Source organism: Lithobates pipiens, unplaced genomic scaffold (genome assembly GCF_037356315.1).
Source record: "Lithobates pipiens isolate NorthernLeopardFrog02 unplaced genomic scaffold, aLitPip1_a1.2 Scaffold_8, whole genome shotgun sequence".
Classification (NCBI taxonomy): Eukaryota; Metazoa; Chordata; class Amphibia; order Anura; family Ranidae; genus Lithobates; species Lithobates pipiens.
In genome coordinates, this window is record NW_027507903.1 from 297115976 (window position 1) to 297140383 (window position 24408).

Sequence of the window (24408 nt, forward strand, 5' to 3'; positions counted from 1 at the left end):
TTTTAAATGACTTTTTTTCCTTTAGAAATGTAATTTTGCTGTCAGACTGTTCTAACCATGGGAAACATTCGCCCCTTTACAGGCATACTATAGACACCCCCCAGGTAGGAAATTTAAAAGAATATTTCACTTTTATTATTTCACTTTAAGCATTATTAAAATCACTGCTCCCGAAAAAACACCCATTTTTAAAATACGAGGCGGAGTGCTCCTCCTGAGCGGCGGACGGTCCCGTTATACGAGGCGGAGTGCTCCTTCTGAGTGGCGGACGGTCCCGTTATACGAGGCGGAGTGCTCCTCCTCAGTGGTGGTCGGTCCCGTTATATGAGGCGGAGTGCTCCTCCTCAGTGGCGGACGGTCCCGTTACATGAGGCGGAGTACTCCTCCTGAGTGGTGGACGGTCCCGTTATACGAGGTGGAGTGCTCCTCCTGAGCGGCGGACGGTCCCGTTATACGAGGCGGAGTGCTCCTTCTGAGTGGCGGACGGTCCCGTTATACGAGGCGGAGTGCTCCTCCTCAGTGGTGGACGGTCCCGTTATATGAGGCGGAGTGCTCCTCCTCAGTGGCGGACGGTCCCGTTACATGAGGCGGAGTACTCCTCCTGAGTGGTGGACGGTCCCGTTATATGAGGAGGAGTGCTCCTCCTGACTGGCGGACGGTCCCGTTATATGAGGCGGAGTGCTCCTCCTGAGTGGCGGACGGTCCCGTTATACGAGGCGGAGTGCTCCTCCTCAGCGGTCCCGTTATACGAGGCGGAGTGCTCCTCCTCAGTGGCGGACGGTCCCGTTATACGAGGTGGAGTGCTGCTCCTGAGCGATGGTGAAGGGCGTGCACTAGGACCCGGCAGCTCCCCCACTCCCCGCCCCTCCCCAGCTGCAGTCCCAGCCCCCTCCATCTCTCTCCTTCTCAGTCCGCTGCCTTGTCTCTCCATCCCCCGGCACACAGTCAGCCTGCAGCCGGTATGTCCTCCGTTAGCTTCAAAACCCACCGTGTGGAGCTGCTGGCTGCCTATCAGGATGTCATCCATGACCAGAACTCCATAGACTGGTGAGTAGGTGTGAGAGTGGTGGGTGCAGGTCCATGTCAGTGTGGTGGGGGGTGCACGTGTGTGGACTCTGCATTATGGTGCAGAATTGGGGTGCAGGACGCTGGAGGGTGGGGGGTGGTCACCTTGCAGTAAAGCCTCCATTACAATGCAGCAGGGATGGGGTGCTGGGGAATGGGGGTGCATATGATTAGATGGTGCAGTAGATCAGGTAATGTGGAGGAGCAAGGCAGGGTTGTGGTAGGAGGGGCCATAGACAGAGCAGTGCAGGGATTGGGGTGCCCGCTGGGTGTATGGAATATAGGGCACCGCTTGGTGACAGAGGAGTACAGGGGTGTGTTATCACAATGGAGGGGACATGATTGCATGGCTGACCCCCATAATACTGGACACCATGCTCACATATGCACCAAACATGACAGTTCTCTGGCCCAATAAAGAGGAGCTCATTGTTCTCTTCCATCAATCAGCCAGGCTCTGTGCTGCAGTAGGCAAGATGGGGTCTGATAATAGACCAGCATATCCTGAAGCATCCATCAGCCTGGTCGCACAATTTAGTGGCAGTGCGGGCATTTGTCTATTTATTATTCTCATTGTTCTCCCCATTCCTGTATGGGAGACGTCAATAAGATCAGGAGGGTGTTGCACAGGCAGGCGGATGGGATGATGCACACAATGCCCAGACTGGCTAGGATGCTGAGCTGTGCAGAGGGGCCGAATGGGGGCTGCTGGGTTAGATCAGATCCTTTGTGTCTGCTGAGCTGCAAAAAAAAAAAAAAAGGGAATTGGAGGACATTATTAGCAAGGGAGGGTGGGTCATGGATAGGAGAGAGCCCAATTTTTTATTTATTTTTTGTTATCTGAGATGATTTAGGGGGGATTCGTGTGGGAGGAGACCTTGGGGAGACATTGAGAACCTCCATTTGGGTGGGTCTGTCCAGGATCTAGGAGGCTTGGTGGGGGTGAGATCAGACAAGACGATTACAGCATGAGAAAAAAATGGTTGAGATCAGCCTTTTGGGTTTGTTTGAACTTCCAATGGAATGTTAGGACTTATGGGCTTCATTCACCTTTTTTGGAGGTGAGCTGGGAATGGGGGAGCGACATGAAATAGATGAGTTCTCTGGAAGAAATCAGTGGGTGTTAGCTGATGGGATGATGCAGCTCTGGTTACCAAAGTATACGGCCAGCTCTGTCCGGTGAATTGTGCTCTTGGCTCACATTCCTCACTCAGACTGTGTATTACCTCATTCCCCAAAACCCCCCCCCCCCCCTTTTTTTTTTTTTTTTCTTCTTTCTTGTAGCAACCCTTTTCTTTACTTGTTCTTTGTTTCTGGTCCACTGTACAGTATTTCTCCTGCTCCTCCCACTTTATCCATCTCCTTCCACCTTTATTAGAAATGCTCAGCCATTCTGTAACCCTGTCCAGTGTCAAAGAACGTCTCAGCGGCTGTAACCCTAATGACGTACCGTCACCTCCATGCAATTCTACGGTTTCTAGAAACCATAGCCAATTTAATCATGGAAGGGGTGACTTCGAAACTGGACTGGGAGGATCATAACCTTTTGGAATAACGTTTACATGCTTCAGGTTCTTGTGTGTATATATGTAATTGTTCATCTCTGCACTGTTCCACGTGCTGTTGCTTTTGTCTGGTGCTATGTGAACACTACTTACAGGATTGTATTTTGTCTTCTCCATTAGCCAGTTACCCTCTGCTCTTGGAAATGATTTTTGGAGCCTGGAGCATCCAGTTTTTAGAATTGTCCTACTTTAGGTTTTGAAAACGAATGAAGCATTCTTGCCATGAGCAACACGGATGCTTCCTGACTTTACCAGATAGCAGGCACACATTTGAAGGGTTGCCCCAGAGTGTTATGACAGAAAGACCTTTGCCAACCACAGTGTCTTGGTATAGAGGTTCCATTGTGTGTTATGGCACAATGACCTTCTTTGTCAACCACTGTGTCCTGGTACAGAGATCCCATGTGTGTTATGGCAGAATGACCTCCTTTGCCAACCACAGTGTCTTGGTACAGAGGTCTCGTGTGTTATGGCGGAATGACCTCCTTTGCCAACCACAGTGTCTTGGTACAGAGGTCCCATTGTGTGTTATGGCGGAATGACCTCCTTTGCCAACCACAGTGTCTTGGTACAGAGGTCCCATTGTGTGTTTATGGCGGAATGACCTCCTTTGCCAACCACAGTGTCTTGGTACAGAGGTCCCATTGTGTGTTATGGCGGAATGACCTCCTTTGCCAACCACAGTGTCTTGGTACAGAGGTCCCATTGTGTGTTTATGGCGGAATGACCTCCTTTGCCAACCACAGTGTCTTGGTACAGAGGTCACATTGTGTGTTTACGGCGGAATGACCTCCTTTGCCAACCACAGTGTCTTGGTACAGATTTCCCATTGTGTGTTTATGGTGGAATGACCTCCTTTGCCAACCACAGTGTCTTGGTACAGATTTCCCATTGTGTGTTATGGCGGAATGACCTCCTTTGCCAACAACAGTGTCTTGGTACAGAGGTCCCATTGTGTGTTTATGGTGGAATGACCTCCTTTGCCAACCACAGTGTCTTGGTACAGATTTCCCATTGTGTGTTATGGCGGAATGACCTCCTTTGCCAACCACAGTGTCTTGGTACAGAGGTCCCATTGTGTGTTTATGGCGGAATGACCTCCCTTTGCCAACCACAGTGTCTTGGTACAGAGGTCCTGTTGTCAATGAGAGACTGATATATGCCCAAAATGTCATCGCTCTTGTGACTTTTCTGGTGTGCATTGTGATGGTTCTCCTCTACAGATGTCCTTTTGTGGTTAAGGCTGGCCTATACAATTGGAGGCTGGACTACAGAATTGTAATTTCCTTTTTAGATTTACCTTCAACTAAGTAGTGCAAAGGCCTGCCTGATTGCATACTAATTGAACAGGTTTAGGTTTGACATCATATTATATGGCTTTGGTAAATCTAAAGGCAATTTCAACAAGAAAATGTTATAGCGTATGGCCAGTCTTAGAGCAGAATCGTCAATATATGGAGTTAAATCAATATTAAACCCAACATCAAACGTATGTTATATTGCAGCTTACCAATTCTTAAATGTGATGTCTGCATTAGTTTCCTTTTTAGGCCTTATTTCCCCTTGTGATCTAGCCAGTAAGTCTGTTTTTCAGGAACAGAGCGAGGCCGTGTCCTATCTATATCTATCTAATAAAACAACCTAGATGATGGTGCTGATGTTTTTATAAATTACTTGGCTGTGAGTGCCAATTGTAGACATTCTAATGCCACACATCAAATGCTCAACTACATGCCAAGCAATAATCACTATCTTGCGGTGGAGTTGCTTTAATGTTTCAATCTCATATAAAATCCAATTGACACGCAATCCAATTGCATCAATACAGGTTAAAAACAAAGTCCTCAGTGAGAAAATGGTATCCACATAAAAGCAGCAATCATAATTGGTACGTACACTGGTGTGCAGTGGATGAACCATGGTAGGACTCTTGTCTGAGGCGCACTCTCACAAACTACCCGACCAGTGGGTATAATGTGGCAAGATCCGTGCTCCCTGGAAGGTGAGATTGGAGGGAAGCTGCCGCATTCAAACCAGCGGGGATGCTAGAGCTGCTCTGTAGGACTGGAAATGCATCACTGCTAACAGGAAGTCCTCAGGTGGCCATATTACCGGAGTCCACAGTGCCAGTAAGCATACAGGGTCTCCAAGATGACATGTTTTGAGGTCTTGCCTCTTTCTCAAATCTGTTTTTTTTTTTTTTTTTTTTTTTCACGAGAACAAGTTTTTCCTCCAGACTTATTGGCTTACAAGGAAGAGACAAACCATTTAACACTGGCAGGGGTGCTTACAATGATAATTTTTTATTTTATTCATGTAAAACCTTTATCCCAAAAGGAAAAAAAAAAACAACCCCCCCCACCCCAGACTGACAATGCTGTTGTCTGCTGTGCTTCCTGTGCTCCTTGGATCAGAGTGGTGTCTCTCTAATACAGATCACCGGGAGAAAAAAAGCCTAAAAATGAATGCAGCCGCTACAAATAAGTAGTGGTAAGCTGAAATATTACATTTTTGGGTTTAATACCTCTTTAAAGTGACAAACTCTGGTTTAGGAAAAAAAAAAAAAAGTATGCTTGGCTCAAAAAAGTACCTTCTGTTGCTCTCAGCCTCCCACGGGGACGAGCCTTCTCTCTGCTAGGGGGTTCTTGACTGTTGATTGGATAGATTGATAGCCAATTGATGTGGCTGCCGGGGGCGGGCCGAATCCTGCATTCGGCATCTGTGGACACAGAATGCTGGACTCAGGAACGTGCCCGATTCAAGAATCCCACCCGGGAGAGTGCTATCTAATGTGGGGAGGAGACAAGACAGCCACTAAGGGACCCCAGAAGACCAGGATTGGGGCCACTGTGTGCAAAACGAGCTGCACGGTGGAGGCAAGTATGATCTGTTTTGTTCTTTAAAAAATATTACCTTTTTAGTGTTGCTTTAAGGCTTCGTTCACACTACTGCAACTTATTAGTGTGACTGCCAAGCGACTTCCTGGAAACTTTCAGGGAATGCCTGGGTAATCTTCCTGTAATGTTGGATTCAAATCCCATCAATATAGATAAGGATTTGACTTGGAGGCGGCTTCCATTAAAGTCTATGGGCACAAGTCAGAAGTCAACTTGAAGTAGTACAGGAACCTTTTTTCTAAAGTTGGAGGGACTTCAGTAGGGCTAATTAAGGCCGCTCTCATACATTAACATGGGATTTCACATTTCATGCAACTTAGTGTGAACCGAGCCTAGAAGGTGGTTACGTTTGTTCTTCATAGTCCCACTGTATGTTGGAACATAGTCACCCTCTCTTGCTGACACCCGGGATGAACTAGGGCCTATGGGAGTTGTAGTGTGTGTGCATAGAGCAGTGCACATGACTGCAAATAAAAGGAACTGCTCGTTCCAAACAAACAGAAGTGAGGAGGAGAAGAAGATGAGGGCTCATGGAGGATGTTATGAAGAGGCTAAAAGACATAGTCAGAAATAGTTTCATTGAAAATGGATTACAGAAAAGTGAATGTGTACTGAATGTTCTTGGTAAGCATACAGTTTAATGTGAATGTAGTATTGCATTCTAAAAATTGCCCTGTGTTCTGTTTTTTTGTTGTGGTTTTTTTTTTTTTTTTTTTTTTTTCCTGATGCTCTTCATTCATAAGGGGTGTGACCTATGATCACTTACTGTAGTTTGTGTCCAACCACCTAGTATTGGTTCATTCCTACAGCTAGCAGATGCCGTATCTCAGCCACACCCCCCCTTTTTTTTTTCTTTTTTTTTTTTCTTCTTCCTCTTTGTACTTTGCTATGGAGTCTTTGTGCTCCTCATCTTCTTTACTTCTCTTTTAAAAGTGGTTGTAAACTTTTTTTATAAAGTAAAAGGCATAATGAGCTAGTAATGCATAGCATACTAACTCACTATGAAATACTTATCTTGGATCGAAGCTGTTACTGCGGTCCACGTAGCCCACTTTTGGCTGGTGACCTGTCTCCTGGAGTTATTTCAGGGTTTGTGGGCTCCGGCGCTGAAACCGCAATAACATTGCGCATTCGTGTGGGAGCCACCAGTCACGGCACAGCTACCGAAGAAATGGCACGAGCGAGCTGTTTCTTCAGTGCGAATGTGCTGATGACGTCAGCACATGCGGATACAGTGAATATCTCCTAAATGGTGCAAGTTTAGGAGAAATTCACGGTACCTACAGGTAAGCCGTATTCTAGGCTTACCTGTAGTTAAAAGTGGGGTAATACAGGGTTTACTACCGCTTTAAACCCCTATATAAAATCTGCACTCACTAAGAGGAATACATAGATATCTTGCCCAATTCGCTTTTTAAGTTACTTGCCTTGCTTGGGTTATTATGCTGATCCACAGGCTTTAATGCTTTGAATCACTGATCAGAAACTAGTCTGTAGATCGAGAGTTCTAACTTTGCTCTGACTTTCTTGCCTGCAGTGGTTCCAGGTCAATTACTAAAATGTTTAGGCTAAGGAAAGCCAAGTAGCTTACCGTTTTGATAAGGATAGATCAGCAACGGCAGCCTTTGAACACAAACAGTAAAATTACATTAAGGGCTCGCTTAAACATATGGTAGCCCTTGTCGCCCCCCTGAAAAGCGGCCCTTGGTGGATTGTTTTTCAGAGGGTGGTTGACAGGTGAATTGGAGGCAATATGTTGCTTCCTCATTAAATGGCTGAACAACCATGCTGCAACAGCAGGGTTCCTCCTATGAACAAGTCAGGTTCAGCAGTTGTAGCAATAATAGCTATGTGTGAATGAGCCCTAACAGTCCTACACATGGATGCCAGGTACCAGCCCCACCAATAAGCTTATTTCTGTTTTCCAGTGTTTCGTCACATATGGCGACCCATCCATCACATTTGGCTACCTGCTGGACTGTGCATGCGTGACGCCGCTATATGCGTTCCACCTCTGAGTGCCAGGTTCAAGCCCCACCAGCCAAGTGGATGTAGAGTCAAATTATAATAATGCAGAGCAAAGCGAGGCCGTGTCTGTAACGTGGCGAGCGAAGCGAGCCTGCAAAGGGCCCTGTGTTGGAATGCATATGGTGGCGTTGCGCATGTGCATTCCAGCGGGAAGCAAATGAAGGGTAGCCGTATGTGAGGTCACACCGGCAGCATTAACAATGGGGCAAATCGCCAGAAAGCTATATCAGGTGTAGTTAAATTCATTTGCTTGTAAGATGGTCACCTATGACCCGCCTTAAGTCCCCATCTCTTAAATAGACTTCTCCCATGTGTCCAGTTTATGGTCCCCATACACTAGACGAAAAATCGTTTGAAAATCCGTCATGTGGACCATTCGTTCGTTTTTCGTCCAGTTAAAGGGGCACAAATAGCAAATAGTTTTTTTGACTTTTCAGGGCCAAAAAAATCACAGGAACAGATTGGAAACTTCTGATAAATGAAGGATAAATTGAAAGATTAATGTGTTTCTAGCCCATTAAAAATTTAACTGTTTGCACTACCCATATGTGACAACGGATGAAAAACTGATTCGTTTATGTCCATTAAACAATTTATAGTTCAAAATTCGGCCATTACATGATGGCATTGTTGTTTTCTCTTTTGTTATTCAAAAGCAAGTTCTTCAATCTATCACTTCTTGACATCAGGCCTTGTATTGGCCCTTTCCTTTATTAACCTGTTACTATAGCCCAGGGGTCTCCAAACCCTGGCTCGCGGGCCACATCCGGCCCGTGGGTGTGTTTTGTCTGGCCCCCAGCTTGCCCAGACTCTGCCAACACAGCACTGCCGATCTGCTGGCATTTAAAAGCATCTGCTATCGGCAGTAAATGTCTGGCAGGTTCAGGACAAAAAGCCGCTCCCCCGCAAACCCTCCCGTGCTGCCAGAGGATTGGCTGCTGTGCTGAGCTGAGGGTTGGCTGCTAGGAGGTGATGTCATCAGCGCAGCACCTCCCGACTTCCCGCCCATTATTTGCATTGCAAATCCTTCCACCTTACAGCATGCGCGTGTAGCAGTGGGCGGGAGTTGGGAGGTGCAGGAGAGCTGAAGTTGGCTCCTACAGTGAAGAAGTCGGCTTGTACAGGCAAGTGCCAAAAAAATCTGCACACATACATCTATGCTGGGGACACTGATAATGGGGACATCTATGCTGGCTGGGACGCTGATAATGGGGACATCTATGCTGGCTGGGACGCTGATAATGGGGACATCTATGCTGGCTGGGACGCTGATAATGGGGACATCTATGCTGGCTGGGACGCTGATAATGGGGACATCTATGCTGGCTGGGACGCTGATAATGGGGACATCTATGCTGGCTGGGACGCTGATAATGGGGACATCTATGCTGGCTGGGACGCTGATAATGGGCACATCTATGCTGGCTGGGACGCTGATAATGGGCACATCTATGCTGGCTGGGACGCTGATAATGGGCACATCTATGCTGGCTGGGACGCTGATATGGGGAGACTCTGATGGGGACACAAACACGCAGAATTTTTCAGCCCTGCATACTTTTAAAATCTACAATGTGGCCCTTGTGTTGAAAGGTTTGGAGACCCCTGCTATAGCCAAACCTTTTTGTTATGATTTTTGAGTAGGGAATGAAGGTTAGGAGACTCTACAGTGAAGGGAAGTCCTCTTTTAAATGGTCCACACTTGCAGAGATTTATTTTGTTTAGCCTGCAAGCTAAACAAATGGAACGCATCAGACTCCTCCGTTGATCATAAACGAATTTCCCCTGCTTGCTGTTGTATTCTGACAGCCGGCACTTGCACCTGTCAGAATGCCTGAGCAGTGATTGGCTGCAGTCGCTGTTCAGCTGACACTTTTCAACGTGGCTCCTCAATCTTCAGATCAAAGGTGTGTGTGTGTGTGTGTGTGTGTGTGTGTGTGTGTGTGTGTGTGTGTGTGTGTTTTTATTTTTAATTTTTTGGGCCGGGAAGTGCTGACAGGGTCACCCACATGATGAACTTCCACCTATTCAGCAGGAAATATCCAAAATGTCATCTATGGCCATTTTTAGATAGTTGTCCCAATTAAAGGGTATCCTCCCACTACTTGTGACATCTAACATTTTGGATTTTCATATCACGTTCTGCCATCGAGACAAACAGGGCTTATATACACTTGCAGCCACCTTTGCCACCCCTCTGTAAAGCAACAGCGGTAGATCACTATTCAGAGGCATTTGACAGGCAGCTTGGAGATATGTCACCTCCCGGATGCCTGTTTTAAATTTTGAAAATTGGCAGCACCCTGCATTAAACACGGCTGCAGGGTGACCTCAATTCATTAAATGGTTTGCATCTGGCAACGGTTCATCCTGCTGATTGCGACTGGTAGTAAAATAACTGGTAGTGGCTCAACCACTTATTACACACACATGTAATTGAGATGAGCAAATCTCCCCATAGGAGACACAGACCGTAAGAAAAACGTGACCTGCCCTTCTAACCTTTTCCCCTTTGTAATCCAAAAAGTTTTAGGCTGCATTCATGCCTGGGCCTTTTGAATTGCCGCCATTATACTAGCGACTTTAAAACGCTCTGCTAAAATCACAAATCAAACAATGCGAATTTCAGATGCCTTTTGTTTTAATGGCACCTAAAAAGCAGTGCGGTAAATAAATTGACGCAAACCACATTACACAGAGCTGCTTTCTGGCAACAAGCTTTGCGCGTAGCGGTTTGCTGCACAATTTATCATGCCAGAACTGCACCACATTTTTAAGTGCCATTAAAATGAATGGCATCTGAAATTTGTTGTGCGATTTTGTCATTTATTTTTTTTGAAATTGCAGGCAGAATTGCGGCGATTCTGCCTGTAATTCAAAACGCCTAGGTGTCAGTGCAGCCTAAGGCCTGGTTCACACCTGTGCAGGTTGCAGTTGATGTGGTTTCTGGTGCGTTTTGCGTTTTTCCACATGCATATTTTTTATTTTTTTTATTTTATGCATTGTGTGTTTTTGGAAGGTGTCTTTTGTCATGCAGCAGAAACGCATTAAAAAAATAAACTGCAAGCACTGAATTTTTAACTTGTTTCCGTTGAAGTCTATAGAACCAAAAACACAACTTGCTGTGGGGGGAAAAAGTCCCTGACCCTTTTCAAAAAACGCACCGGTGGAAAATGCAGAGATGTGAACGTGACCTATAGGAAATCATGTTAAATGGACTATAGCGTGTTTCTGCAAAAATGAAACTCACTGGAAAATGCATAGGTGTGAACCAGGCCTTAGAGGCACACTTTTAGACAAGTATCTTTTTGTTATCCCAAGTGTCTTTGCTTTGACAACTACCTTGCATTTTTCTGCTATCGTTTTCTTTTTTTCCCACATTTCTTTTCATTCTCTAATCTAAAGGTGGGTTGAGTGACACGGCTCACGCTGATGCGGTGTGCGATATTGCATGCGATTCGCACCTCACTACAGTTGTGCATTGCACAAGCGATCTGTGTGATGCGATTTCAGCCATAAAGATAGTATGGATATATTTGCATCGCATTCGGACCAAACTCACACAGGACCCTTTTTTTTTTTTGGTCCGCACCAGAATTGGATCGCATGGGTGTTCATACCTATGCGATCCGATTCATGTCCGAAATGACACTTCGCACTGCAATGTGTGAACCGATCTGGGGGATGTTGTTAACTTTGTATTGACACTCCCAGCGGTTCTGCCTTGCGAGTCAGGTGTGATGAGGGAACCCTGGATATAGAAAAGTGGAACCTGAGCTCAGAGGAGTAAAGATTATAAAAGGGGCTCCATATAGAAATGCTCTACAGCGTGAGTACAAAAATCGCAGGGTTCCCGCATCGCACCAGTGTGAACCGAGCCTCAGACGTGCTCCAACAATGTCTTGGTTATCCTCAGAAATGTAATGCATCTAGGCCAGGGGTGTCCAAACTTTTTTCAAAGAGGGCCGGATTTCATGAAGTGAACATGCATGAGGGCCGACCATTTTGCCTGACTTTTTTTGAACCGTTAAAATGAAATGCAAATTAAATTTTTAACCAAAGTTTATTGCAAACGGCATACTTTTCATTTCGTCACATGGATGACAAATCTACACAGGTGTTAAATCACTCTGCCTTTCATATATGACACCCCCAGATCCGTCCGCATATCGCAGTGCGATCTGCGCACACACACAGGAATCGGATCGCATGGTGTGAACACCCATGCGATCTGATTCTGCTGCGGACCAAAAAAAGGGTCCCGTGCGAGTTTGCTGCGGGAGCGATGCGAATTCAGCCATACTACCTGTATGGCTGAACTCGCATCGCTACGGAGATCGAATATGATTTGCACTGCAGTGCGGTGCGAATCACATCCGGATCTCCCCCCGCAGCAGTGTGAACCCAGCCTTATTCTCTCTCTCTCTCTTTAATTCTCTCTCGCTTTATTTCTCTCTCTCTTTATTTCTCTCTCTCTTTCTCTCTCTCTTTAATTCTCTTTATTTCTCTCTCTAATTCTCTTTAATTCTCTTTATTCCTCTCTCTCTTTAATATTCTCTCTTTAATATTCTCCCTCTTTAATTCGCTTTAATTCTCTTTATCGGTAATTATCTTTACCTTTTTTCTCCTCCGTTCTGGCTTTCAGGCAGCTGACAGCGTGCGGCGCCGCCGCAAACAATCCGCGCCGCCAATCACAGGCACTGAGAGATCTGCAGCTGCTGCAGGGACAGCTCAGTGTCAGCTATTGGCGGCGTGTGCTGTCAGCTTCCCGGAGGCCTTGGACCGCCCCCAGCATCTGACCGTCAGTGGGAGGCGGGGTGAGAGGCACTAGCAGCCAATCACCGCCACCAATCCCCGTCGGAATCACAGGCTCCGGACCTGCCGCACACGCCTCAGCTTGTTAGAGAGGCGCTTGGGGTGTGCGGAGCCAGGCGGGCCATAATGCAGGAGAGGCTGGGGGCAAGGTGGGGGCCATACAAAACCGGACCGCGGGCCGGACTTTGGACATGACTGATCTAGGCAGACACTTTTGGGTTTGCTTAACAATTGCAGTTGAAGGATTGTGTCCTGGAAATGGCACCCTTGGGATGCAGACTATGAACGGTTGCATAACACTGAATAGCAATTTTTTCTTTACTTTCAATCACATGTTCCATCTCTTACCACGGTTTAGGTACAGTGTTTTTATTTTTTAAACCCCTGCATTAGGGTATTGTGACTTTCTATTTTATGTACTTGTCATGTTTGTCATCTCAACGTGTTTCTCAGTGTTATGAAGCCATTAGTGCAGAAATCCATTAGCTGGCATTGTTTCTTTTTGTTATGCTTCACTTCTGAAATATGAGCACTCTATCCAGTTGGTGCTGAGATTTGGTTTAGAGTGTCATTCCACTGCATTACACATTCTGCTTACGCCGAGGAGGGGTTACAGCTGTGTCCTGTACCTCTGCATTGTCTATATACCTGATCAGTGGCAGCAACAGCTGGTGTCTAGTCATGAATGCTGCATGGTATAATGCCTCTGCATTAAAGCCTTGAACTTAGCTGCTATATCGTTTTATTATGCCTCTTGGAGAAAATACATTTATTTTGCTCAAAGGTACTTCACATATCGGATCTAAGCAACATAGCCCAAGGTAGTAAGATCTGGTACAAAGTGCTGCATGAATAAGCTGAGTTCTGTTATATATATTTCTAATATGTGTATGTATGCCATGCATATTTTAACATTCAATTGGGTACAATGGGCACAGATTTCCTGTTCAGTTTTTTTTTATTTTGTAAAATCATCAGTGTGTGTGTGTGTGTATATATATTATATTATCTCTATCATCAATTTTCGATATTTATTTATACTGGTTCTGGTAGCTTGCAAGACCTTTGTTATTCATAGGCTTGGGTTTTTGGGCTGCTGCCTTCAGGTGATTAGACACTGGCAAAGCTTTTAGCATACGCTGAAACCTGCGTTTCACAAATATCGATATCAGTGCTGATACTAAGGCAAATAGTTGGATCATATATGTGCAGGCCTCTTTGCAGTGTGATTTATTTATTTTTGTTCAGGGGCAATTCCAATGCAAATTGTAGTTTATGAGATTAGAAATCTTTTTGTTTAGGTATAACCAGATAAAATGAAAAGTTGTATATGCAAAATATGTTTGGTTATATGCATGCAATGGAATTGTATTTGTGTTAATGTATAAAAATTTGTTAAAAATAAAATATAGAATTTACAAAAAAGATTAGAAAGTGCACCTGAATCGGAGTGAAATTGCACAGGACTCATTTTTCAAATTGCACTGCGGCTGGCCTGTGCAGAGGCTGTAAAAACTCACTGAAAGCCACATGAAAACTGATGTGAAGCTGTCTCTGCAAGGGAAATCTGTGCAGTTTTCATGTATGGTGTGAACGAGCCCTAAAAGAGCTGTCATGTGACACTATAAATGGGTATCAGTAATTGGTATCATCCTCCTGCTTGGCGGGCATCAGCGGACAGATTCCCCATTGAGCAGGTGGGTCCGCTGCCAGAGTCCACCCATCTGAAAGGGGCCTTACAGCTCTAGGGTCATTGGTTTGAATCCCAGTCACAACACTATCTGGATGGAGTTTATATGTCCTCCTTGCCCTTTGGGCACTTCAGTTTGGTCCCAAAGTCCAAATACTTTTTGATATAAATAATTGGCTCCCATCTAAATTGGCCCTAGTATGTATGCATGTATAGTAGGGACCCTACACTATAAAGGGACTGAAGGGAGGGCTCCTTCACATCAGAACATGTTCCATGTACATTTTCTGCATCGTGTTCAAAACACACTAGGTGTTTGATCTGCTGCAAACACAGTGCGTTTTACCTGCACCAGATCGCACGGTACCATGTAATTGGGTGCAGTGCATTTAAAAAAAAATGGTGCATGCACTACTTTTTGTGTGATTTCAACCTATTCAGATGAATGGGCTGAGGATTGCACCACACTGAGTAACATAGGACTTGCACAGATACTTGGTCCATGTGTGAAGCTGCCCTAAGTGCACAGTATATATAAATTGCTGTGTAAATAAAAAATGTGCACCCTGTAAAACAAAGCTTTAATGTGGTTGTAACGCTAAAAGAGCCTTTCACTGGCAGCCCCTCTCCTTTTATCTATGATTAACACACTCCTGTAAGTGTTTAAAAATGATGTCTCTAAATACCTTTTTTTCCAGTTACCTTCAGGCCGGTCACGTGACTCCAAGCCGCTCTGCTGCTATGATCCTGGGCTAGAGTGGGAGGAGCTGAGATCTCCCTCTGTCGGCTGGTAGTCATGTGCCTGCTATGTTGGCTGCTCGGCACCTCCCACTATAGCCCTGGATCATAGTAGAAGAGCAGCCGGGAGTCATGTGCCCGGCCTGAAGATAACTGGGGAAAAAGGTGTATAGAGGCACCTTTTTAAATGGACACGTACAGAGTGAGTTATCGCCGGATAAAGGATTTTTTTTTTTTCTAATACGAATAGCGACATGAGGGGGGGGAGGGGGGAGCTGGAGACAGAGACACAAACGAGGGAGCTAATGGGCAGGGAGGGGGTGAGGACAGAGGTGAGAGCAAACATCGGAAGCACAGCAGCTGACCTCTCTAGTCAGGGCTCAGCAGCCCTGATTATCATGGTCAACACACAGAGGGGAAAACAGGAAGTGGCAGAATCAGCCAAGGTTTTATTTTTTATTTATTTTTTAGTTTAGAGAGGGGCAGGTTAGAAAGCACTGTGCTTTTTAATATGCTATAAGGGAATAGGTGCTCCATCTATAATTTATTCATTTTTCCTTTTATTTTTTGGGGCTACAAACACTTTAATACTTTTTCATACCACCAATCTTCAATTTTGAAGAGCTGCACTAATGTTGTTAAAGCAGTCTGTGTTCCTTGTGCCTTTTCATTAAATGAAGAATTAAAACCAGAAAAAAAAAACAATCTTGAAGCACTAAGGTTGCTGAAGAACCTTCCAGCAATGTCAGATGCCTGTCCTCTGCTGTGCTCGGTGACTACGTCCTCTGTACCCAGTGTCATTACAGGATACAGCAGTGACATAGGAGCTGGCAGAGGGAACCACAATGGCTAGTGGAAAGGCGTTGGAAGACAATTCTGCAACAAGCTTAGTTTTTCAATATAGTGAAGATTGGCAGCAAACTTGCATGTTTCAATTGCCATTATTCGTTTAAAAAAAAAAAAAAACTCGCCAATCTTAGCCAGACAGACAATTCTTGTTTAAAAAGAACATTACTGCTCAAGCTAATTGGATTTATCTTTGTTAAGGCCTCTGGCTGGGTCGCGTGTATGTGCTGAAACATTGTTCATGAAATCCAAGGTATATGTATTTGAAGTACAAGGATGCTCATTATGCCTTTTTTTTTTTTCCCCAGAATGTTACTGTAGTGATGAGAAATCTCAATGCCTGCTCTATAACCCTAAAGAAAAGAGAACATCTTGAAATGATAACTTTTTTATTTTTTCTGTTCAGCCCACCCTGGCCTTGTGTCCTATTAGGTGTGGACATTTTTCTCACACGACTCTGATAAAATATTATGGGAAAATCAACTGATCCTAAGGAGTGGCCGCTTTTGTGAGAATTGCTCTTCTGCCTAGAATTCTTTATTTTTTAATGGTTCATTCGTCATTATGAATGTGCTGTGGGAGAATTGTATTAACTAGTTAAAACCAAAACAATTTTTATGTTTTCTGAAAGCAGAAACCCTGTAGAATAAAATGATGGTAGGTGTGGGGTGATTCGGAGTGGAGTAAAAGTGATTGGTAAGCTCTACAGCTGGTCGCTGTCTGGAGAAAAACAACAAATTGTTCCAAGTTTATTGTAACTACCTTCATTTTTGCACAGTTGTCCTGTACTGAAATTGCTTACTCTGATTTCACTGCACACTGTGAGCTTCTCAGTGTGCATTAGAAACTGCAGAGCCTGCCTCATTTCCTGGGTGGTGGACTTCAGCATCATCTGGTCCTTTTGTCTCTAGCCTGATAGTCCTGGCTAGCCCTTCATAGAGGCTCAGTATCGTATATTGTTGTTGTGGGGTAGTCTGCTTGGAAAATGCAACACTTTTTCAGGCTGATAACTACCCATCAAGGCATATTGATTTTGGCATAACTCCTTCCGAGAACCTCCCCACTGCCATTGAGAGACAAGTACTGAGGCAGGGTGCTATGTTTTGAGGAAGCTATGTAGAGCTAGAATTGCCACCTCATCCCTTTAAACCCAAACACATATGAATTACACAGGTTCTGTGGCTGATTTCATGCAGATAAGGCACCAAGTGAGTTTAATTATCACCTTAATCAGCCACAGAAACTGTGCAATTAATGTGTTCGGTTTTAAAGGGATGAGGTGGCAACCCTATGTAGAGCACCCTACCAGCCCGCCCAACATCCATGATCTAACTGCATTGCATATAGAAGCACAGGGACCCAGAAATTACCTCACTGTGTTTGGACAAGGTTTGTATCGGAAATGGGTTTTATTTTTAATGAATCATTGACATGTTAATGAAGGGAAAACCAGGAAAGACTAATTGTAATCGGAATATACTCCATCTTTAAATTCAGATCTTTGTATATTATGCCATGCCATATTGTGCCATGGATTGCTATCCCAAGTTTCTGCCATCAGCAAGCCTTCAAAAGTGCTACTTTGATGTAGGCAGCAAGAGAAAAACCAGTATTCGATTGTATGTGAAGCTTTGTAGAAATCCTGGGAGGATCCTATTGATATATGAAAGTGTTTGGGCCTTGGCTGTTCAGGCACTGAGCACTGCCTTGTGGAGCATAGAGAGGATTATTCTTCCCGTCCCCCTGAAGTGGGGATACTTCAATAGACTCAAGGAGTGAGCATTGGGGTGCTGCAGGTACAATCTAGCACCATTCGGTGCAGCTGTAGGACTTTTTTTTATTTGGGGTAGTGCTGTACTTTAAATACTCATCATTTTGTATATAAGAAGATTTTTATACACTACCAGAGGGTGTAGTGGAATTCTTGACTAAGGACATTTGCTCATCTTGTTGAAGTTTAAAAATATTGGGCCTTCAAATATTGTAGTTTGACAGAAATCCTGACGTTTTGAACCTTTTGCTATGTGATGCTACCAGGCAGTGTGCGGTGATGTCATTGGGCATAGGTGGTCTCTCGCATCACAGCTTGATGAAAACCTACACATTATGATGTGCAATGAGAGGCTGAATTTCTGACACACTGATTGTGTAACCGTGATTATGTAACCATGCATCAGATCAAGAGAACTCTTCTAAACTTTTTCAACCTACCCGTTCTTCATTCTGGCAGTTAATGCTGATATGGTACAGTCCTATTAGTCAGATTACACTTTGATTAGAATCATTTGGATCATGTGAGGGATTATTAGTGCAATTTTGTCTTGTAAAATCTATGCAAGGTACAAATTTGGAGTTGTGGATATGTTGCCCTTTAAAATAAGATAAATGTTGATGATTATGACACCCTAGAGACTGAGGAGTCCCGACCATCTGCAGTTCCTTTGTGATCCCGGGAGGTCCATTATATCCAGATGGGAGCAATCCGTTTCACAACCACCCACATCAGGCAGTGCAGGTGCTTTGCAGGGGGGCGGGAGAGAGGTCCATGTTACTACTGATTCTGTTTGCTGACATACTTGACAATCCTTTATGGTGACATACATTTCCTGCCTGAATCAGAACATGTACACGTTTTTCTTTTGTTGGTAGAATGCTTTTAGCCTATTGATTCTCCTGCTATGTCGGAGCTACTGAAGTGAATATGCTATTCATATAGAAGAGGTAGTCAGTATCGTCTACAGGCCTCTGGGTTAAATGTCACATTTACATGAATATGGTTGAAATCTAGGTAGAGGTATAAAGCGGTTACATCCCTTACCAATCTCGAGGACAAGCCATGACACAACCATGGAAGACTTGACATCAGCTTCTCCCCAACGCCAGCTGACAGACACCAAGTATTTTAATGGCAGCTGTGGTGGAATAAGGAGCAGCAGGGGATTGCTGGAGAGATGAGTATAAAGTGTCAGACTTCTTAGCTTGGGAACATATGATTATTTTTATTTATTAGCCAGTGGGCTGAATGAAATCCAAAATGAACAGAGTCCTCCATCTACACTTGGTGGATGGTGAAATCCTTCCCGCTGTGATATTGTATTTTGTCAGCAGCACTCTCCACTGATAGAATAGACTGATCAGTGTCTGCAGCCGGCTAATCGAGAGAATTTTTTCCAACAATCTCATTGGACAGAAGTTGGGGTGTGGGGAAAGCCAAACACAATGGCTCTGCGGGAGGGATTGCCCTGTCAACAGTGTCTATGTTGATGGGGGAGGGAGGGGGGAAATCGAGGGTGCAGGAAAGAATCACTCTATGGCTGGCTTTAGGGTATTTTGACAGTCAGCTGGCTGTTGAAATGCAACATCTGCAGCAGTGGATTCGTCCATTCCTGCTGCACAAGAGAAACAAAATTGTGTATGGCCAGCTTTACCACCTCTTTCTTGTTGCAACAGCTGTGCAGGGTGTCTATGAATCTGCAGTCCAAGAGCACCTATTGCTATCGGTAATGAGCACCTGATCAGACACCCACCCTCTCTTCTCTGCAATACAAGTCTTTGTGATGGCACTTCTTTAGAGGGTGTGGTTGTTATTCAGCTATACCGGCTCTGAACACTGGAGGAGGAACCATATGTTTTTAAGATATTTTCAAAATTAGCACAAATTCACAGAATGAATGTACCAAAAGCAGGGATATCCTTGAGCACAGCTCCTTAGGTGCAGCTTCTTCTCCAGTCTGAAAAATAGTGAGGAGCAGAGTAGTTTCCTCACTAAATACTCCAGATCTCGTGAGACTTAAATGGGCCATACACATTCAGCATGGTTTGCGGAATCTCTGCTTTTGGCTATTGTATTCGACAATGGCTGCTGAATACCCATGTAGTACCTGCATCCGATTGGCACTGTTTGGCACAAAGTTTTCTGACCGGCTTCTTTGGCCATTTGGATTGAAGAGTCGACTTTCAAAGAGTGGAGAGTGCTGATAGGGCTACCATGGCTTGAATTTCAGCTGATTTAACATGAATTAGGTGAAATTTAAACTGTATATGGCCACCATAACAGCAAGGCAACTGTGCCTTTTAGATGAACTTAAAGCTGAAGTCCCATCTTTTCATGCACTTTACATTAGTTAATTTGGGCCAAACTAATTATGTCCCTCACTAACATGAGGTTGCTAGATGTGCAAGCATACCGGACAGTGTTCTGGGTCCAAGCTGAAACTTCCAGTCTCATACCCAGAAAACAGTCTATCACAGCAGCGCTCAGCAGTTCAGAGAAAGCAATGTATTCTAATAATGACTACAAAGCTTCCTCTGACTGGCTGTGTCGGAGTGGTGGGCTGATGATGTCACAACCTCCTGACTCAATCAGAGGAAGCTTTGTACAAATTGATAAAATACATTGCTTACTCTGAATGGCTGAACGCAACTGTGATACTCTACTGTGTTCCGGGTATAAGACAGGAAGCCTCGGCTCGAACCCAGAACACAGTGCGGTTTGCTAGTGCTTGAAAAGTGCATATCAGACAATGGCAGCAAACGATTTCAAATAAACCAAAAAATAAATATTCCATAAATAACAAAATTAGTGAATATCAGAAGCGCTGAAAAGATTATGTCCTTAAGGGTACCTTGAGCGTGATGTCACTTCCGCCCCTTTTAATGCAGCTGGAGCGTAAATGGCGTTCCTCCACACATGGATATTTGGCTGTGATAGACGCTTGTTTTTACTTTAACGTTTTTGAAATAAATCGTGATATACTTCACTATGGGAGTCCTCTTCTTCCTTTCATTTCTCCACTGATGATTGGACGCCTGTTGGACTGGTGTTGCGGTCAGGAGCGTCCTTCTATTGGCATAATATTTTCAGCGCTTTTGACTACCTGGAATGGGGGTCATGAGTAGGATGTGTAGCAGGTGATGGAAGATCTACAGTCACTCCTTATTGTTCACCAGAATTAAGAAGATTCACATTCACAGAATTGAATATTTTTTGGACATTCGCTAGATTTTGTTATTTATGGACATTTTATTTTTTGGTTTATATGAAATCGTTTGCTGACATTGCCTGTATGTTATGCACTTTTCATGCACTAGCACTTTACATTTTAAGTTTCAAATTTAATTTACCAATCCTTTTTTTTTTTTTTTTTTTTTAAAAAGGTAAGTCTTTGAGTACTGATTTGGGAAAAGTTTTATATCTGGGCATATTTCCTATAAAATAGCAAAGATTTACTTTTTGAATTCAGGTCTCCTTTTAAAGTTTATAAACGATTTTAGTGATTGGGTTTATATATACTGTACTTTAAGGTGTTAGTGTAAATGAACCCTAAGATTTGGGAGGCAGTAAAACCACACAGCTCATGCTTTTACTGGCCCTCAACCACCCCCCCCCCCCCCTTTAGCTGCATAGACTAGGGGTGTACACATGCCCCGGCTGCGTTGTTTTGCTTTGCAGCAGGGATTGTACCCCCTGTTGTGTTCAAGTGAATGAGGCTGTGCTGCAGCTGTGTTCAAGGCTTGTGGTTGCAGCACAGTAGTGCGACATTAAGGGGGGGGGGGGGTTTAAAACAGGCAGTGAGGATGTAACCTATTGCCTCCTCACATCCTGTCAAACGCCTGTGAAAAGTGATCTAAGTGTGAATTGCTTTTCAGAAGAGTGGCATTCCTTGCTAGTGTAAATGAGCCCTTAGTCTTTCTCCCTTTTTATATCTCTTTCCATTAGTGGATCATGGGTGCAGTGCATAGGCTTCTTACTGGCTATTCATACCTCGTTGTGGACCTCCCACTTATGGGGCTGAGGAAATATCAGTGGACATTAAGTGAGCAATGTCGCCTAACTTGTGCTCTGTGAAGTATTACCAGTTACTTTGCTGCAGTGGAAGATGGGACCTGTATTTTTTTTATTTTTTTTCCCACAAATTCAAATAATGACCACATGCTGCATGAAGAACTTTCATCAGCTCACCATACGCGGTTCAATCTGACTTTACAATACAAGGTTTAATTTGATTCTCTAATCTCTGTACAATAAACATTGGATTTAGATCCTAAAGTTGAATTATATCATTTTTTAGATCCTAAAGTTGAATTATATCATTTTATGATCAGCGTTCTGAATAACTGATCAATATTCCATTAACTAGGTGCGTGTTTCTAAAAGGCTCGTACACACGATCATAAAATCTAACACACAAATACCGTTTTCAAAACAATCATATGATAATTTTATGGTTAGGACACAGCTTTCGAGAGCCAATCATGACAGTTCATCTGGTTATTATTTAAAGGGAACATACTTCTTGTATGATTTTCGTTTTTTAATCAGTAGTCTTCGTCCAAAAATACAAATACAATACAATATGACATCACATCAGACTAGCACACAAAAATGAAAACTGCGAACCGCCATTCGTCCGATAATCTTATCATGTGTACGAGGCTTGAATGTACAGTGTTTGCAATGCTGGATTGATTTTGATCTTGGTATTTGAATACTCGTTTTAAACATGTACACATCAGACTGATTTTGTGTGTTATTATTTAAACTCCCGAAGAGAAACCTGATTGCATGGCTGAAATGCACTGATCATGTTCCATGCTTCTTTTGATATCTCCTAACATCTGTTTAGCCATTGACTTCAGGCTGTGGGGTAGTTTTTAGTTGAAAGAGCAGGAGGATGTACATTTCCTTTTACAGTCCGTTGTCCTTTTACACCATCTGTTAAATTTAAATCGATTGATGGGTCCCCTCTACATCCTTGAAGAAAACAAAGCAACTCCCAAAGGGTGCATTGTAGAGGACTAAGCCAAATAGGGAATACAAAAAAAAAAAAAAAAAAGTAACTGCCTTTGTTTTTGCTTTTCAGAGTCTGAATACTGACTGCTCAGGATATCGGAGGCCTGATTGTCTCACTGGTGCAAGTGATATATGTTTGATAGATAATGTATTCTTTACATACAGTGTTGACAGTTAAAGCGAAGCTCCACCCAAAAAGGGACGCCCCGCTTGTTCGCACCGTCCACATTGTGCACTTTTTTGGGGGGGGGAGCGAGGACCTGGTTTTGACAGGTCTCCGATCCCACTTCCTGGTGAGATCGCCACTGGAACTCTGCTTTAAGTTCATGGATACATATCTTAAGCAACAGAGACTAGAAGTCTGATTCTGATCAGTTATATGCAGGGTTATTTTTTTTAATATTTTTATTTTTTGTGAAAGCGAGTTCCAGCCTCTAAAAAGTCTCCCAAAATAAAAAATGTAATATGAGGACATTTACCTGTCCAGGGATCCCATGATGTCTGCTCTCCGCAGCTATCGGCTGGGGTGCAGTTGCCGCCACTGCAATTAAGGGAAACGGGCAGTGGAAGCCTTCAGGCTTCACAGCTGGTTTACTACTGTGCAAGCGTGAGTCGCACTGTGCTTTTCTGAATGGCCCTGTTGTCTCCTGGGACACACAGGCGATCCAGATGCGGAGATAACGTACCTCGCCGCAGCGGCGTTATGTGTTGTAAACACACACACACACACACACACACACACTTTTTTGCATCACTTCACACCTTACGCAGGTTTCCGTTGGCCACAGCAAAATGCCTAGATTAAAAATGCCTAAAAAAAAAATGCCTATATTTGCAAATCTGCTCACCAACGCTTCAAATTGCTCAGCTCAAGTGTGAATGTAACAAAAAACTGGCCACTGCCCACACCCATAACTGGTCTTCACAGTGAGGAGCCCATGGAGGGCATATACATATAAAACAAAGGCAATTCCATAGCTCAACTCGCCAACCAAATTAACCTGCCAAACTCTCTGTTAGAAGCAGGGGTTTAGCTAGCACACATTTGCAAACTCATGTGAAAGCTGCAAGGCCTCATCACGGCACCCTGTGCTGCTTGCAGTCCTAACACTCCAATTTATAAGTGTCTCCACAGTGGAAGCACATGCCCTCCATGGGCTCCTCACCATGAAGTTATGGGTGTAGGCAGAGGCCATTTTTTTGTTACTGTTTGTCTATATGGTCCGGGGACACACTGGGCACCTTCGCTGCCATTGTGCTCTTGCTGGGTGTCCAGTGTGCTCCTGTTCCTTTTAAGGGGGCTTGGGCAGCCTCAAGGCTCAGCAGACCCACATCTATCCATTTCATGCATGTGCTTCCACTGTGGAGACACTTATAAATTGGAGTGTTAGGACTGCAAGCAACGCAGGGTGCCATGATGAGGCCTTGCAGCTTTCACATGCGTTTGCAAATGTGTGCTAACTAAACCCCAGCTTTTAACAGCCGGTTACAGGTTAATTTGGTTGGTCAGCAGACTGGTTGGTGAGTTGAGCTATGGAATGGTCTTTGTTTTATATCAAGTGTGAATGTAGCCTTAAAGAAATATGATGGCTGCAATTGTCTCCTCTTTCTCCTCTCTCTTAAGATATAGCCAGACTGGTATGCTGACCCTATGGCTTCAGTACCTTCCGAATGACTGTTCCAGAACAAATCTGTCACCACCACAGAGGGTTAATTTTTCTGCTCTACATGATTGACACCTGAGTGGGATTAGGAGCCCATTCACACTATATTAAGACCCCTTTCACACCGAGGGCGTTTTGCAGGCGCTATATCGTTAGAAATATCGCCTGCAATCCGCCCTCAAACTGCTGCACCATTGTCTCCAGTGTGAAAGCCCGAGTGCTTTCACACTGGAGCGGTGCGCTGGCAGGACGTCAGGAAAAGTCCTGCCAGCAGCTTCTTTGGAGCGGTGTGTTTACCGCTCCTCCA

The 24408-nt window shown here is 44.2% G+C and overlaps 1 protein-coding gene across 4 annotated transcripts in view; it reads left to right on the forward strand.

Moving 5' to 3' along the window:
* Positions 1 to 876: 876 nt before the first annotated feature.
* The window catches only part of DBN1 (drebrin 1), a 141754-nt gene continuing 118222 nt past the window's right edge, over positions 877 to 24408 (forward strand). For all 4 annotated transcript variants that reach the window (XM_077472536.1, XM_077472537.1, XM_077472538.1 and 1 more), the window contains exon 1: positions 877 to 1047. In XM_077472536.1, coding sequence (XP_077328662.1) covers positions 962 to 1047 — 86 coding nt within the window. In that variant the 5' untranslated portion in view covers positions 877 to 961. The remainder of the gene's footprint in view (positions 1048 to 24408) is intronic.